This window comes from Camelus dromedarius, chromosome 14 (assembly GCF_036321535.1).
Source record: "Camelus dromedarius isolate mCamDro1 chromosome 14, mCamDro1.pat, whole genome shotgun sequence".
Classification (NCBI taxonomy): Eukaryota; Metazoa; Chordata; class Mammalia; order Artiodactyla; family Camelidae; genus Camelus; species Camelus dromedarius.
Genome location: NC_087449.1, coordinates 52,513,616 through 52,526,531, shown reverse-complemented (window position 1 = coordinate 52,526,531; position 12,916 = coordinate 52,513,616). Strand labels below are relative to the sequence as shown.

Genomic DNA, 12,916 nt, shown 5'->3' with positions numbered 1-12,916 from the left:
GCCAGGGCAGCAGGGCCGATAAGAGGGGCCTCGCCTTGTCTGGAGTTGGCCTTGCAGCCGAGACATGAAGGAAGAATAACCCTGAACCAGGTCGAGAGACGGGGAAGAATGTGTGAGGCAGTGGGAACCCATGCGCAAAGGACCAGAGGCTGGGAGTGTCGAGGAACTGAGAGTTGCTGGGTGTGGAGAGGGTTGTGGGGGGCGCCCCAGCTGTGGCAAGAGGCCTCTAAACACCTGTGCTAGTTGCAGGCCAGGCCGGCCTTAACGCAACTCCCCTGACTCTTCTAGAGAGATTTGACCATCACTGCCCCTGGGTAGGAAATTGTGTGGGGAGACGGAACTACCGCTTCTTCTATGCGTTTATCCTCTCCCTCTCCTTCCTGACGGCCTTCATCTTCGCCTGTGTGGTCACCCACCTGACGCTGCGTGAGTTGGGGGTGGAGTGGGGGTGGGGTCGGGGCAAGCGGGAGGAGAAGCGGGCAAGCTCAGCTGTGGGTCACAGGGGCTGTGGTCACTCTTGTTTCTTCCTCCCTAGGCTCTCAGGGAAGCAACTTCCTCTCCACTCTGAAGGAGACACCAGCGAGATATCCTTTGTCAGCTAGGGGGAGCCCTGGTGGGACCTGGTGGGACCCCCTTAGCTGAGGCGAGTCCCCACACCTGTAAACAGAAGGGATGATGTAGAGCCAATTCTGAATGGGCTGTGGTGGGGCTGGGATGGCCGAGAACCCTCAGGAGCCACAGCCCCTGTCCTCCCTTAAGGCCAGGCTCCCTGGACCACGCCATGTCCACAGCTCTTGGTACTTGGAATCCTCAGTTCCCTCTACCGTCTGTCACCCTGGGCTCATCCTGCTCTTGGGGGCCTCCCCAACCCTCCTTGGGGCCCAGGAAGTGATCTCCTGAGAAGTGGTGACTGGGCCACAGGAAGTAACTCCACAGAAGGACAGGTGGGAAAGTCTGGGCAAGGCAAGCTCCCAGGCGCAGGGGAGGCTCCGAGCCCTGGTCTCTGAGTCCTTGACTGTCCTGCTCACTGTGCTGGAGTTGGTGATCTGCTTTTTCTCCATCTGGTCCATCCTGGGCCTCTCAGGGTTTCACACTTACCTCGTTGCCTCCAACCTGACGACTAATGAAGATGTGAGTAAGGCTGGAACTGGGCTGGATCGTGGGAAGGAGGCAGGGCTGAGGGAGCTTGGAGGGGCTGCAGTGGGCCCTGACTCTCACACTGCCAGGAAGACATGGGCAGAGATGTGAGGCAGCCAGACACCTCCTTCCAGTGCTCACAGCTGGGCCCTGGGAGACCCAGTGCAGGTTCCCAAGGCCCCCACATGCCTCAGCTCTCATGCAGGCTCCCAGGGTCCTGAGGTTCCTTTCTCCCTGTCCCTGTAAGAACAGCACTCACACCATAACCAGCTTACATTTGGCTGGCTTATTACCATTTTTAGAGTCCTTTGAGTTTCCATCATCTCTTTGGGTCCTTTTGCCAACTCTGAAGCAGAAGGAACAGGGATGCTTTTTCTCCATTTGATGGCTGAGTGACTTGCCCCGAGGTTACACAGCTGGAAATAGACAGAGCAGAAATGGTCCAGAAGCCATGGTCATGCTCTCAGGGCCCCACCGCACTGCACAAGTTCTCAGGGTGTATCACAGCAGAGATGTGATGGTTTCAGGGTGTCCTGGGGCTCTCTGAGGCATCCTTAGTGAGGGGGGCGGCCTGGATAGAAGCGTGGGGCTCTATCAACCCTCTTGACCTGCCTTGTAGTTCACTACCAGCAAGCGTTTGAGCACCCACTGTGTGTTCAACCCTGGGCCAGATGTACCTCCCCTTCCTGTCCTGCCAAACAGTAAAAAAAAGGAAACAAGAGCATCTGTTCCAGGGCCACCATAGGATACTGCTCCGAGGCCCATTGTCCAACAAAAAATACATTTCTTGACCTCAGCCTGCCATTCAGGGGAGCAAAACTTAACATGCATGATAGGGTATCATGTGCTAGGTAATTGGCACAGAGCAGAAATGATATCAGCCAGCATGTCCCAAGGTGGTTTCCTGGGGCTGGTTCTGCAGGATATTGCTAGGAGTTAAGCAAAAAAGGGTGTCATGGCCAAGTAAGTTTGGAAAACTCTGGGTTAAAGTCATACAGGTATCCTTTTCTGCTCATCTCCTCAGTGCCTTTGATAGCTGGCTTCACTGAGCTAGAGGTGGGCAAGATTTCATCTAATTCTCCCAGAGTGTTGTCAGAGATTCCCCTATTTTTCAAATGAGGATTGAGACTCAGAGAAGTGGTGATCTGTCCAGGGTCATGCAATGAGTCTGTGGCAGAGCCAGAGTTCACGGTCAGGTCAGCCTGAGCCCTGTACTATCCTCCTTCTTAGGTGGCATGCCATAGAAGGAAGGATGCACCCAAAAAACTTCTTTTGGAAGCTTCTGTTTGGCTCTGCTCTGTCTTCTGTTTCAGTTAGGGCCTCTTCTGGGTGCCCCCCAACACCCAACAATCCTCCACATTCACTAAATGGCCTGGGTTAAAGGCATGTTCCCTCCAGTAGTCTAGCCAGAATTGGTTTCAGAATTCACCAATTTTCCCCACCATCCAGAAAAAATGAAATGAAGGGAGATACCTGACCCAGAGACTTCCTTCCTGCTTGTAGATCAAAGGCTCGTGGTCCAACAAGAGAGGCGGTGAGGCCTCTGTCAACCCCTACAGCCATAAAAGTGTTATCACCAACTGCTGTGCTGTGCTCTGCGGCCCCCTACCTCCCAGGTAAGCCAGGAGCTGCAGGCGAGAGGTCACGGGTCCTGGCCTGGCCAGTGGGGGGTGGCCCTGTGAGTCCACTCCTCTCAAAGAGGTGCTTAAATCAACAGATCTCTCCCCCCACCACAGACACCCTCTGTCTACCATCCCCTGTTGAATGCACTCGGGGTGCTTGTCACATAAAGGAATTCTGTAGAGAGCCGTAATTTGTAATCACTTGCTCATTGTAGAAGAAAATGAAGTACAAAATGTTAAAAAGAGGAGTATTAGATATCACATGTAATCTTACTCCCCAGGGATATCCACAATTAATGTTTTCGCCATGCTTGAGCGACACTGCCCTTCTGGTGGTGGTGGCTGGGCTGGGTGCAGCCTCCGTCTCCCTTCTGGCAGAAGAGAGCCCTGGTGGCTCAGCCCTGCTGGGAAGTGCCCGATCTTTCCTGACACCAGGGGGTGCCAGAGTGCCAGATCAGGAGTTAAAGTGCAGTGGACACTGTGGCTAAGACTTCCCCACACCATCCCACTTCCTCCCACCCAATATGCCTGTCACCCATTCTGCCCTGGGGGAAGGGACAGTAGGAATCTCATTATCTCCCATTGTCCTTTCATCCTTGCTTTTCCTCTTACCCACCGCCTGGGAGCCCGATAGAAAGCTGGACAATTTGAATTAACAGTGGATAAATTCTGTGACCAAAAGCCAGGTATTCAGAGTACAGAGAGGGCTTTTCCAGAAAGGAAGGGTCTTGAGCTCCCAACTGGAGAGCAGCTCTCCTTTCCTTAGCCTTTCTAGGGCTGGGTCTTTCCTGGACTCTGCCTTCCAGCACCCAGCCTGGAGCCCTGGCGTCAGGCAGGGCCCTCATGTGTCCCCTCTTGTATTTTGGAAGCCTGATTGACCGGAGGGGATTTGTGCAGTCTGACACCGTGTTGCCATCACCCATCAGAAGCGATGAGCCAGCCTGCGGAGCCAAGCCCAACGCCAGCATGGTAGGAGGCCACCCCTGAACTGGGCTCAGTACTTGCCACCCGCTGGCCTGTCTGCCCCTCTGCACTCACCTGCCGCCCTCCACACCTGCCAGGACCCTCCCCATTCCACTCGAGGGAAGCAGAGCCGCCAAAGACTTTCTGAGTCTTTTCGTATTTATTTCCTACCCCGCGTGGCTTTCCCCACACTGTGCCGTGGCTGTACCCTCTGCTCCCCAAACGGGGTTCCCATGGCCTTCGGCCCTAGATTCCCCCACCTGATCAGCGGCAGGAGTGTCAGGAGGGAGGCCAGGGCCCCTGAGGTGCCCCGGGGGCCACGCCGAGTCTCTGCCGTGCCTGGGCGAGCCCTGTGTGAGTGAGGGTGTGGACTGTGTGTGACGCCTCCCAGGTGGGGAGCTGGCGGGCTCTGCTGAGCCGGGGTCCAGGGGGTGAAGCAGGACCAGGGAGCAGTGCACTCTGGACAGCAGGCCATGGGAGAGCACGTCTCCTTGGGCTGCTTTGGTTTGTGGGCTCCTTCATTCTTTTTGTGATGACCGTTGTTCTTTCTTCCGTTTTTCTTTTTATTTTTGTATGGAGTTGGCCAATAGGCTAGAGCTGGGGCTCCAGATAGAGAGGGCAGAGTTCGGGTGGGTAGGGGGGAGCCTGTGTCAGAGGAAGCCAGACCAGCCAGCCAGGCACCCAAGACCTCAGCTCCTGCATAATTCCTGGGCAGCACACTAGGAAGTGGGGGTCTTGCCCCCTCTCTGCCCATGGAGGGTTTTCCAAGCGCCCAGCCTGGCCCCCCCACCTCTCCCAAGTCAGGTCTGGGGATGGTCAGGTTATATTCATGCTGGCAATACTTGAAACGGGTTTATTAATGCTGGGTATTTTGCACAATTTTATAGACCTCTTTTCTATATAGCATTTTTTAAATGGAAGAAGAAACAAGTCAGCCACATTGCTATCTGTGTAGTACCAGATTAAGGATTATCAGAAGGCAACTTGCTTTTAATAGGTTTATTACAAGAGACCTTCTGGCTGTGAGTGAGTGAGTGTGTGTGTGTGATCACGCGTGCCCTCGTATGAATGTGGTTGGCTCCCACTCCCCCACATCCCCTGGGTTGCCCTACTCCTTGCCATCCCCCTCGGGTGTAAGCCTGCGGTGGCAGCAGCAAAAGCAGCCTGAGCCATAGGGACAGGGAATGTGTGCATTGGTAACAAGCGACCCCTGGGCTCCCTCTGCAGTTCAGCCCCATCCTCCTATTTTTCCCTCCTCCAAAGACTTCAGACAAACTGTGGCTGGGACTCAGCCACCCAGCCCCCAGGTCAGGCTTCCAGCTGGGACCTGCCCAGACAGGCTGAAGCCTGGTCAGGTGGATGGGGTAGTGGCTGTGGGGAGTGCCTGCCATCCTACACGCCACACCCCTTTCTCCAACGTCTGAGTATGAGGCCCAGCATTGGGGGGTGGCTAGAGCATGGGAGCATCAGAGGCCTCCCTCCGGAGAATAGGAAGGAAGGAAGGAACAGGGTGGGCCAAGAGACAAGTGCAGGTTGGCTTAAATCTAGGCCAGAAACTTAGAGGATGTCCCTCTTCTGCTGGGAGCCATAGTTTCTTGTCAAAATAGATAGGAAATTGTCCCTCTGTCCCCTTTCTTGGCCCTTCAGGTGGGCTGAAGCCCTTGGAAAGTGACATAGGAAGTCCCCACATCTTGTCTTTCCTCGCTCCAGAGGCTAGTGGGTCACAGGCAGAAGTGGCAGCCACAGAGGGTCCCCTCCGGGAGAATGAGCTTCATCCCAGCCTCAGGGCCCTGGGCCACACTGCAGTGGCCTTAGGAGGTGGGGAGGAAGCTGGCTAGAGGAGGGGACTCCTACCTGCCTTTTATTTAAGCCAGTATCCTTTGTTCCTGTTTGTAATAAAATTTTTGTTTTTAAGAATTAATTTGCTTTGGTTTGGTTTTTGTTTGCTCTTCCTTTGCTGAGGCCCCAACTGGCAGCCCTCTATTCTTTCAGCCAAACTTGGTCTTTCCTGGGGAGATGGAGAGAAGGCCGGCAGCCCAGTGATCTGGCTACCATTCTCCTCTCCTGGCTGGAGTGTGTCTGCTGGAGGCAAAGCAGAGGGGGCTGCCGCTTGGCCCCCACAGGCGTGTAAGAAAAGGCCATCCTGTCCCCTCTTCCTCCTGTCTACCTCCCCTTGCCTCGGGGGCTTGAAAACCCCTAAGTTCTTCCTTGTTGCCTTTTCACTCTGATTCCCGGTGACTACTCAGCTAAGAAAATGTTTATAAGACAGTAGATTCTAGATTGAGAGCCAGAGCCTCCTTTGCCCCCACCCCTACCAGGGCAGCAGAGCCCAGCCAGACAACTCATAACACTGGCCCACCTCTCTGGTATCTCCCCCAGGAGGACACCTGTCAGGATTTTGCCATCTCCTGCACAGCCTGAGGGGAGCTAACAGGCCTCTTTGCAGAGGGTTAGCTGGTAAGACCGTATCTCCCCCGTCAGCCAGCATTGCCCGCTCCCCTCACACACCATCTCATCCTCATCGCATGCCTCACCAACCCCATGGAGCCCATTCATCTGTCTGGTGTGTGGTGTGGTGTGTGTGCTGGCGCCGGTAGGGCCCCCAGGGTTCCCCCTAAGCAGAAGGAGCGGGGCATGGGGGCAGGGCTAAGAGCCCAGCCCCAATCTGGACTGAGGAAGCAGCTTCGTGCAAAGCAGCTGTCCAGCTGGAGCAGGAGGTGAAGGGTGAGGTCGGGGAGAGGATGGTGCACCTGCTCGGAGGTGCTGGGGCCTGTTCTGGTGGTGTCCTGGTGTGTAGGGGCCCTCGATCACTAACACTTGTGTCCTGGCTTTCTGTCCCTGCTGAGCTTTCTCTCACCTGCCCGTTTTCTCTCCTGCTTCGTTGCCTGCTGCCCAAGCCTTGGCCCTTCTGTGGGGAAGAGGCAACACCTCTCCCCACCGGCACCCCTACAGGCTTCCTCCCTCCTCCCAGTCTTGCTAACCCTCTCTCTTCTCCTTCTTTGCTGTCCTGCCCGGGATCTCCAGTATGTGCGGGGGCTTAAGGACCTCCTGAGGACCGCTGCTCTCTGCCTCTCCAGGAGTGGCCTGGGGGGAGCCAGGCACCCAGCACCTCCACCTGCCTAACCTGTGGCCCATCTGCCACCGTCTGTGCCTACAGGGTCTGCCCCACTGTGTGCTCTCTAGGGCCCCCCATAGGAGGCAGGGGCTGGCCTCTTTGCCCTGACCCCTACTCCATGCCAGCCAGAGTGTAGAAAGCCATAAAGCAGCTGTCAGCACAATGATGTAATACTATGCTGAAACTCGCCCTCCCCTCCTCCACTTTCCTTCCCCTTCCCCAGATTTGTAAGTTGTCAAGACTCTAGGAATCCTGCCTTACAGCCTGCCCACCCCCAGAATCAAGCATAGCCTTAGTCAAGCCGAGCAGGTTTCTTCAGGAGCCGTCTGGGGTGTTGATGACGCTGCTGAACAAGTTTGGTGACTGTTCTAAGCACAGCTGGTTTGACACTGTTCCCACGGCACCCTCACCCCCACCCCCCAAAGCAGGTAGGATGTAAGGAGGGTGCTTGTACCCTTTGCTCCAGGCACCAAGGGACTGACCTAGCCCTGAAAGTCCCATGTTCTTCAGAGGAACAAAAGGAAATGGGGCCAGGCCTAGGAAATCTGCTGAGCCCATGGCTGGGGGCTGCTTGTCTGCTGTCCTGTACCTTTTTTAACCAAAATAAAGATTTCCCTCTTCTTGCCATAACCTTGGCTGTCTGGTGCCACCTTTACTTTGGGGTCCAAGGGGTGGGGCCTGTGCTGAGTGTGCAGGATAACACCTGGCTTACCCTCACCGCTAGCTTTGTCAGCTGGTCATTGCTGTTCTGGAGGTTTTTAAAAAGTAGAGCAGTGAAACCAGAATGACACAGGCAGAGTGGCTAGTATCATCTTTACTCTGTTCTTCCAGAACTTCTGGACTCAGTTCTACAGACGTTCAAGCCTTGGCTGACTTCTGAACTCAGAATGGTCCCAGCCCAGGCTGGGACAGAGGGTTTAACTCCACACCCCTGAACTAAGCCCAGCCCAGAGTAACAGTCTCATGGACCCTTCCCTCTCTGCAGCTGTTCCCACATCGGGATACGTGCTGTGTGCTAAGAGCTAAAAAATAATTACAGCGGCCACTTAGCACAGGTTTGCCAAATGCCAGCCTCGTTCTTTTCCCTAAACCGATGAGGAAGGCGATGTCAGCCTTTTTACAGATGAGGGCGCTGAGGCTCAAGAAAGGCACGAGTTGCCCAGGGTCTCCCAGCTGATAAATCCAGAATTTGAGCCTGATCTCTGCCCCGACCTCTGTCCCTTCTGCACCACACAGGAATGAATGGGGGGGAGGAGCTCTCAGAGGGAGGAACCCTGAAATTAGAGAACGTTGTTCAGAGCTAGCAGGGGGCTTAGAGGTGATCTGTGCTGGCCTCTTCTTACTAATGAGGAAACTGAGGCCAAAAGGCAGGAAGGGACCTGCTCAAGGCCTTATAACGGAGCTGGGATGCAGTCCCACACGCAGACCTTATTCCATTCTCCTTCCAATAATACCATACTTTGTCCTAGACTGGACAGGTCTAGGACATACAGGATACTTCAAACAGCGGTGCCTTGGAGAAAAAAACTCAGGATAGCTGAGTCACTTAAAAGTAATCTAGTATCTCTCCCAGAGGCAACCAACTAGTAGAGTGAGTTCTTGGCTGAATAACTGAGCTCTTGTTCACAACTAACCAGGGGGAGAAGGTGCCGTAGTTTCCTCTAGTCACCTGTTTAATTTGATCATTCTCAGACTGAAAAAATTCCTAGGAAGTTCTTTCTGGAATCTAACCAGAGTGCCTCCTGCTGCAATCAGAGCCCTGTCCTGTTATCAATGAAGGTAGGTAGCAACTGGTTGCTGCCATCTCTATGCCACAACCCTTCAAAGCCTGTTATTATCAGCTAAGAAAGATTGGTTTCCTATAGGACCAGAGGCCTTGATCCTGCTGGTAGCATGGATGCTGTATAGAAGCGGGGGAGGTAGCAGGCAGGATGAGAAAAGCCCCTTTGGGCTGCAGCCCCAGCTCCTGTCCTGCTGACTCAGGTGGCTGATGGTGGAACTCGATGCCCTGCCAGGGCCTGCTGCCTCCTGTCTGCCTGGGCTCCCGGACTTGGGAAATGGAGGCCTGGAGGCAAAGGGAGGTACCTGAGACAGGAACTGAGTCAGGATCGACAGGCCAGAGCGGGCAGGAGGTGTTAAGCAGCCTGGCTCCCACATTCATCCCTGAGCTTCCGCAAGGGAGGGGAAAGAGTGAAGAGGCTTCCTTTCCCTTGCTCAGTGCTGTGCTGAGGGCATGGAGCTTGTGGTGTGAACCACCACCAGGTCTCCTGGCTTCAGTGGTAGGAAGGGAATGCTTCCTCTGGGACAGAGCAGCTCCAAAATTCCTAGGCCTACCAGGCCCTGCCTTCCAGGTTTGTAGTGTTCTGGGATCTCCAGCTTTCCCCCAGGACTTGGGAAAGCCTGGGCTGGATGACTAGTACAAAGGAAGGTCCTTGAGGGCCCAGGGCCTGCATAGGTCAGAGGAATGTCTGAGCTGGAGAGGGAGGAGGCAGCACTGGGTGAGTGCTTCTGACCATTAATAGTCATCTTTCCAGCTGGGCAGGGTCTGGCTTTCAGCTTGAGGCCTGGTTTGGGGCCCTTCCTTATTTCATAGAAACCAGCTCCATGTTAGTGCTTGGAGTGTATATGTTTATAATTCTAAGATTGGATGGATTTTTTCACATGATAGTAATAGTTACCATCGACTCTACTAAGTGTTTTCCATCAACTCATTGAATCCTCATGAGCCCCATTTGATACTTAGGAAAACTGAGGCTTATGGAGGTTAAGTCACTTAGCCAAAACCACAACAGCTTGTAAGAACTGAACCCAGGCCGTCTGATTCCAAAGATACTACGCCATTCTGTCTCTCATAGAAAAATAATACACATTCCCCATTGATAACCTGAAAATAACAGGAAAATCAGAAGGAAAAAAAACACTTGAAATCCCACTACCTAAAGGTATGCTCTGTAAATTTATATTTTAGTGTATTTCCTTTCCATCCTTTTCTGTGTCAGTAATCTGTTTTAAGCAAAGCTTTCAGGACGTCAAGTCGAAAATCCCTTCTGCTTCCTTGGAAAACCTGTAACATCAGCCCAGACATGTCCCTACTTTTCCTTCAAAGAAGCAGATCTCATTTTTGAGCCTCAGAGTTCTGGCCTAAGCCTCCTTCCAGGAGGGGATGGTGGGTGTTCAGACACCAAGAAGAACCAGGGAGGGACAAGCCTGTGAAATGGTCCTGGTTCAAGGATTAAATTGGCTGGATCCCAGTGAGGGGAGCCCCACCTGTGAGCCCCGTCTGAGCTTTGGCTAGGCGTGGAGCAGAAAAGCAGGAACCCACCCTCATAGGTGCAGTGCCAACAGCTTTAGGTGAAATTCTTGGCTGACACGAAGACAGCACCCCAGCAAACAGGGACAGAAGATTGGCAACAGAGAAGTCTCCATCTCTGAGGCCTCTGCCAGGGGTCAGAGGTGAGGCCATGGTCAAAGGGAAGGGGCAGGGAAACTTCTGAGAGGCAGACTTGGGGAGGCAGCACTCAGCTGGGACTGCTGCCCTATAAAACGAAATGGTTTGTCATGGCCACCTCCTTTTTCTCGGTCCCGTCTCTCTCCCCAGTTGCTAGTGTCCTCCCCTGGGGAATCAAACTGGGCTGAGCACCCAGGTGGCCTGCTTCCCAGACTCTGACAGAGGGCGGGCTGAGTCAGGCAGGAAAGTGGGACAGCCAGTGAGCTGGGTCCCCACCCTCTGTGAGCCCTACTGATACATGACGGCAGGCGGCTTGGAGGGAGGAGGCAGGTGACCAGGCGCGGAGAGGCTGAGGGTAAGTCCTCAGACAAGTGGCAACAGGCCACCAACTTGAAAGGGAAAATTGTGCTGCAATGGGGAAGGTATCCAAAAAACCTACTGAGTGACTAATTACAAAGGCTGGGCTGGAGCGTCAGAGGCCGCTCGTTAAACACCTCATTAAGTGGCACCCTGAAAGCAGCCACCTGTGCATTCTGGGAGCTCAGAGGGGACAGGACCCTGAGGGGGCGTGAGGGGCGGAGGATGGAACCATTTCAGTTAGACTCAGGAGAACTCCTGCCTCTCACTTCTAAATACAGCCTAGAGCTCACAAGTCAAAGCCTTGATGGAAGAGAAGCCAAACTTAGTAGCTGTGGAAACTTGAGCAAATCTCATCCCTCTCTGAGCCTTAGTATTCCCATCCCTACAGTGGGAGTAATATTCACAGTCCTGCCCATCTCACAGAGACACAGCCGGGATTAAGTTAGATCATGAGTATGAAGGTGCTTGGGAAACTACAGCCCCACCTAAACAATGAGTTATCTCACCAGAACCAATGGAGGAAACGTACCTGGCAGGATTCGGAAGGAACCCCATCCTCCTGCACCTGGCTTTATGAGCTCTGCCTAGATCCACAGTGGCCAGGTAAGCTGACGCCATTCTCAGCCCCTGGAAGGACACTGTGAAGGAGGATCTGATTTGAGAAACTGGGGCAGCTACCTAATGTGGGCACCCATTAGGTAATGGAAGCCCTGAACAAGGGGGCAGCCTGAAGCCTGGAAAGGTGTCGGTGCAGGTGGGGCCAACGCCCAAATTTCTCCTGCTGACTGTCCGGATGACTCACCCCCACATCCCAGCCCTTTTACCTTTAAGGAAGAGCCGGAAAGGGTGGCGGGTGGGGCGGAGAGGGAGGCAGGTCCTGGGCTCTAGTCCCGCCCTCTGCCCCTCCCCACCCTCCTCTGGGCCTGGCCTTCCAGCCAAAAGGCAGGCAGAGAGCAGGAGAGGCACAGAATCCTGCATTGGTTCCGAGGCAGCCAGTTACCCTGCAGCCTGTCGTCTGTCCCCAGAGCCATGGAGAGAGCCAGTCTGATCCAGAAGGCCAAGTTGGCAGAGCAGGCTGAACGCTATGAGGACATGGCAGCCTTCATGAAGAGCGCCGTGGAAAAGGGTGAGGAGCTATCCTGTGAAGAGCGCAACCTGCTCTCAGTGGCCTACAAGAATGTGGTGGGTGGCCAGCGGGCTGCGTGGAGGGTTCTGTCCAGCATTGAGCAGAAGGGCAATGAGGAGGGCTCGGAAGAGAAGGGCCCGGAGGTGCGAGAGTACCGGGAGAAGGTGGAGACTGAGCTTCGGGGCGTGTGCGACACGGTGCTGGGCTTGCTGGACTCCCACCTCATCAAGGAGGCCGGTGACGCTGAAAGTCGTGTCTTCTACCTGAAAATGAAGGGCGATTACTACCGCTACCTGGCAGAGGTGGCCACCGGTGACGACAAGAAGCGCATCATCGACTCGGCCCGGTCGGCCTACCAGGAGGCCATGGACATCAGCAAGAAGGAGATGCCGCCCACCAACCCCATCCGCCTGGGCCTGGCCCTGAACTTTTCTGTCTTCCACTATGAGATCGCCAACAGCCCAGAGGAGGCCATCTCGCTGGCTAAGACCACCTTCGACGAGGCCATGGCTGACCTGCACACCCTAAGCGAGGACTCCTACAAAGACAGCACCCTCATCATGCAGCTGCTGCGGGACAACCTGACGCTGTGGACGGCCGACAACGCCGGGGAAGAGGGGGGCGAGGCTCCTGAGGAGCCCCAGAGCTGAGCCGCGCCTGCTACCCTCCCTACCCTGCCCTACCCACTCCAGTCCCTGGCTCCTGGCAGAGAGGACTTGTATGGGGTGGGAGGCCCGACCCTTCTCTCCAAACACTCTGCCCCAGCCCAGAAAGGCTTCACAGAGAGGAACCAGCAGAGCTGAGGCCACCAGGAGCCAGAGGATTCCACTATTCATGCAGCTGTCAGGTGCTCCTGACCACTGGTCATCCCACCCAAGCCTGCTCTCTGCTCCCCCACAGGTCCCACCCCTGAACCTGGCCACTTCCTCCCTGCCCCAGCCCCCTCCTGCCCCTGCTGCCTCTGGATCTTAGGAAGTGAGGAGTGTCCCACCCTTGTGGCTGAGAACTGAACTGTGTGGCAGAGGCTGGAGAAGAGGGGAAAGAGAGAGAGTGTGCGTGTGTGCCTGCGCAACGCAGCGAATGACAGGGAAAGCATGTCTGCTGGGTGTGACCCTGTTTCCTCTCAATAAAGTTCCCCTGTGACA

General features: G+C 54.8%; 2 protein-coding genes across 4 annotated transcripts in view; both read left to right on the top strand.

The window, feature by feature from the left end:
- Positions 1-5,643, top strand: part of ZDHHC18 (zinc finger DHHC-type palmitoyltransferase 18) — a 24,410-nt gene extending 18,767 nt beyond the window's left edge. Inside the window, exons 4-8 of the mRNA XM_031464454.2 lie at positions 289-426; positions 536-584; positions 1,029-1,131; positions 2,641-2,753; positions 3,629-5,643. Coding sequence (XP_031320314.2) covers positions 289-426; positions 536-584; positions 1,029-1,131; positions 2,641-2,753; positions 3,629-3,746 — 521 coding nt within the window. The 3' untranslated portion in view covers positions 3,747-5,643. The remainder of the gene's footprint in view (positions 1-288; positions 427-535; positions 585-1,028; positions 1,132-2,640; positions 2,754-3,628) is intronic.
- SFN (stratifin) lies at positions 3,638-12,916 on the top strand. Of its 3 annotated transcripts, none has more exons than XM_064493889.1 (3): positions 3,700-3,728; positions 11,155-11,248; positions 11,671-12,916. In XM_064493889.1, the coding sequence occupies exon 3, from the start codon at positions 11,675-11,677 to the stop codon at positions 12,419-12,421; it is 747 nt and encodes a 248-aa protein (XP_064349959.1). In that variant the 5' UTR covers positions 3,700-3,728; positions 11,155-11,248; positions 11,671-11,674; the 3' UTR covers positions 12,422-12,916. The 3 variants fall into 3 exon arrangements, with proteins under 3 accessions (XP_064349960.1, XP_064349959.1, XP_064349958.1); XM_064493888.1 differs by lacking the exon at positions 3,700-3,728 and adding an exon at positions 8,570-8,616; XM_064493890.1 differs by lacking the exon at positions 11,155-11,248 and having other exon boundaries at positions 3,638-3,728.

What these genes read in the sequence shown, in the direction of transcription:
- SFN (XM_064493890.1), top strand. Translation starts at nt 11,675, where the DNA reads ATGGAGAGAGCCAGTCTGATCCAGAAGGCCAAGTTGGCAGAGCAGGCT.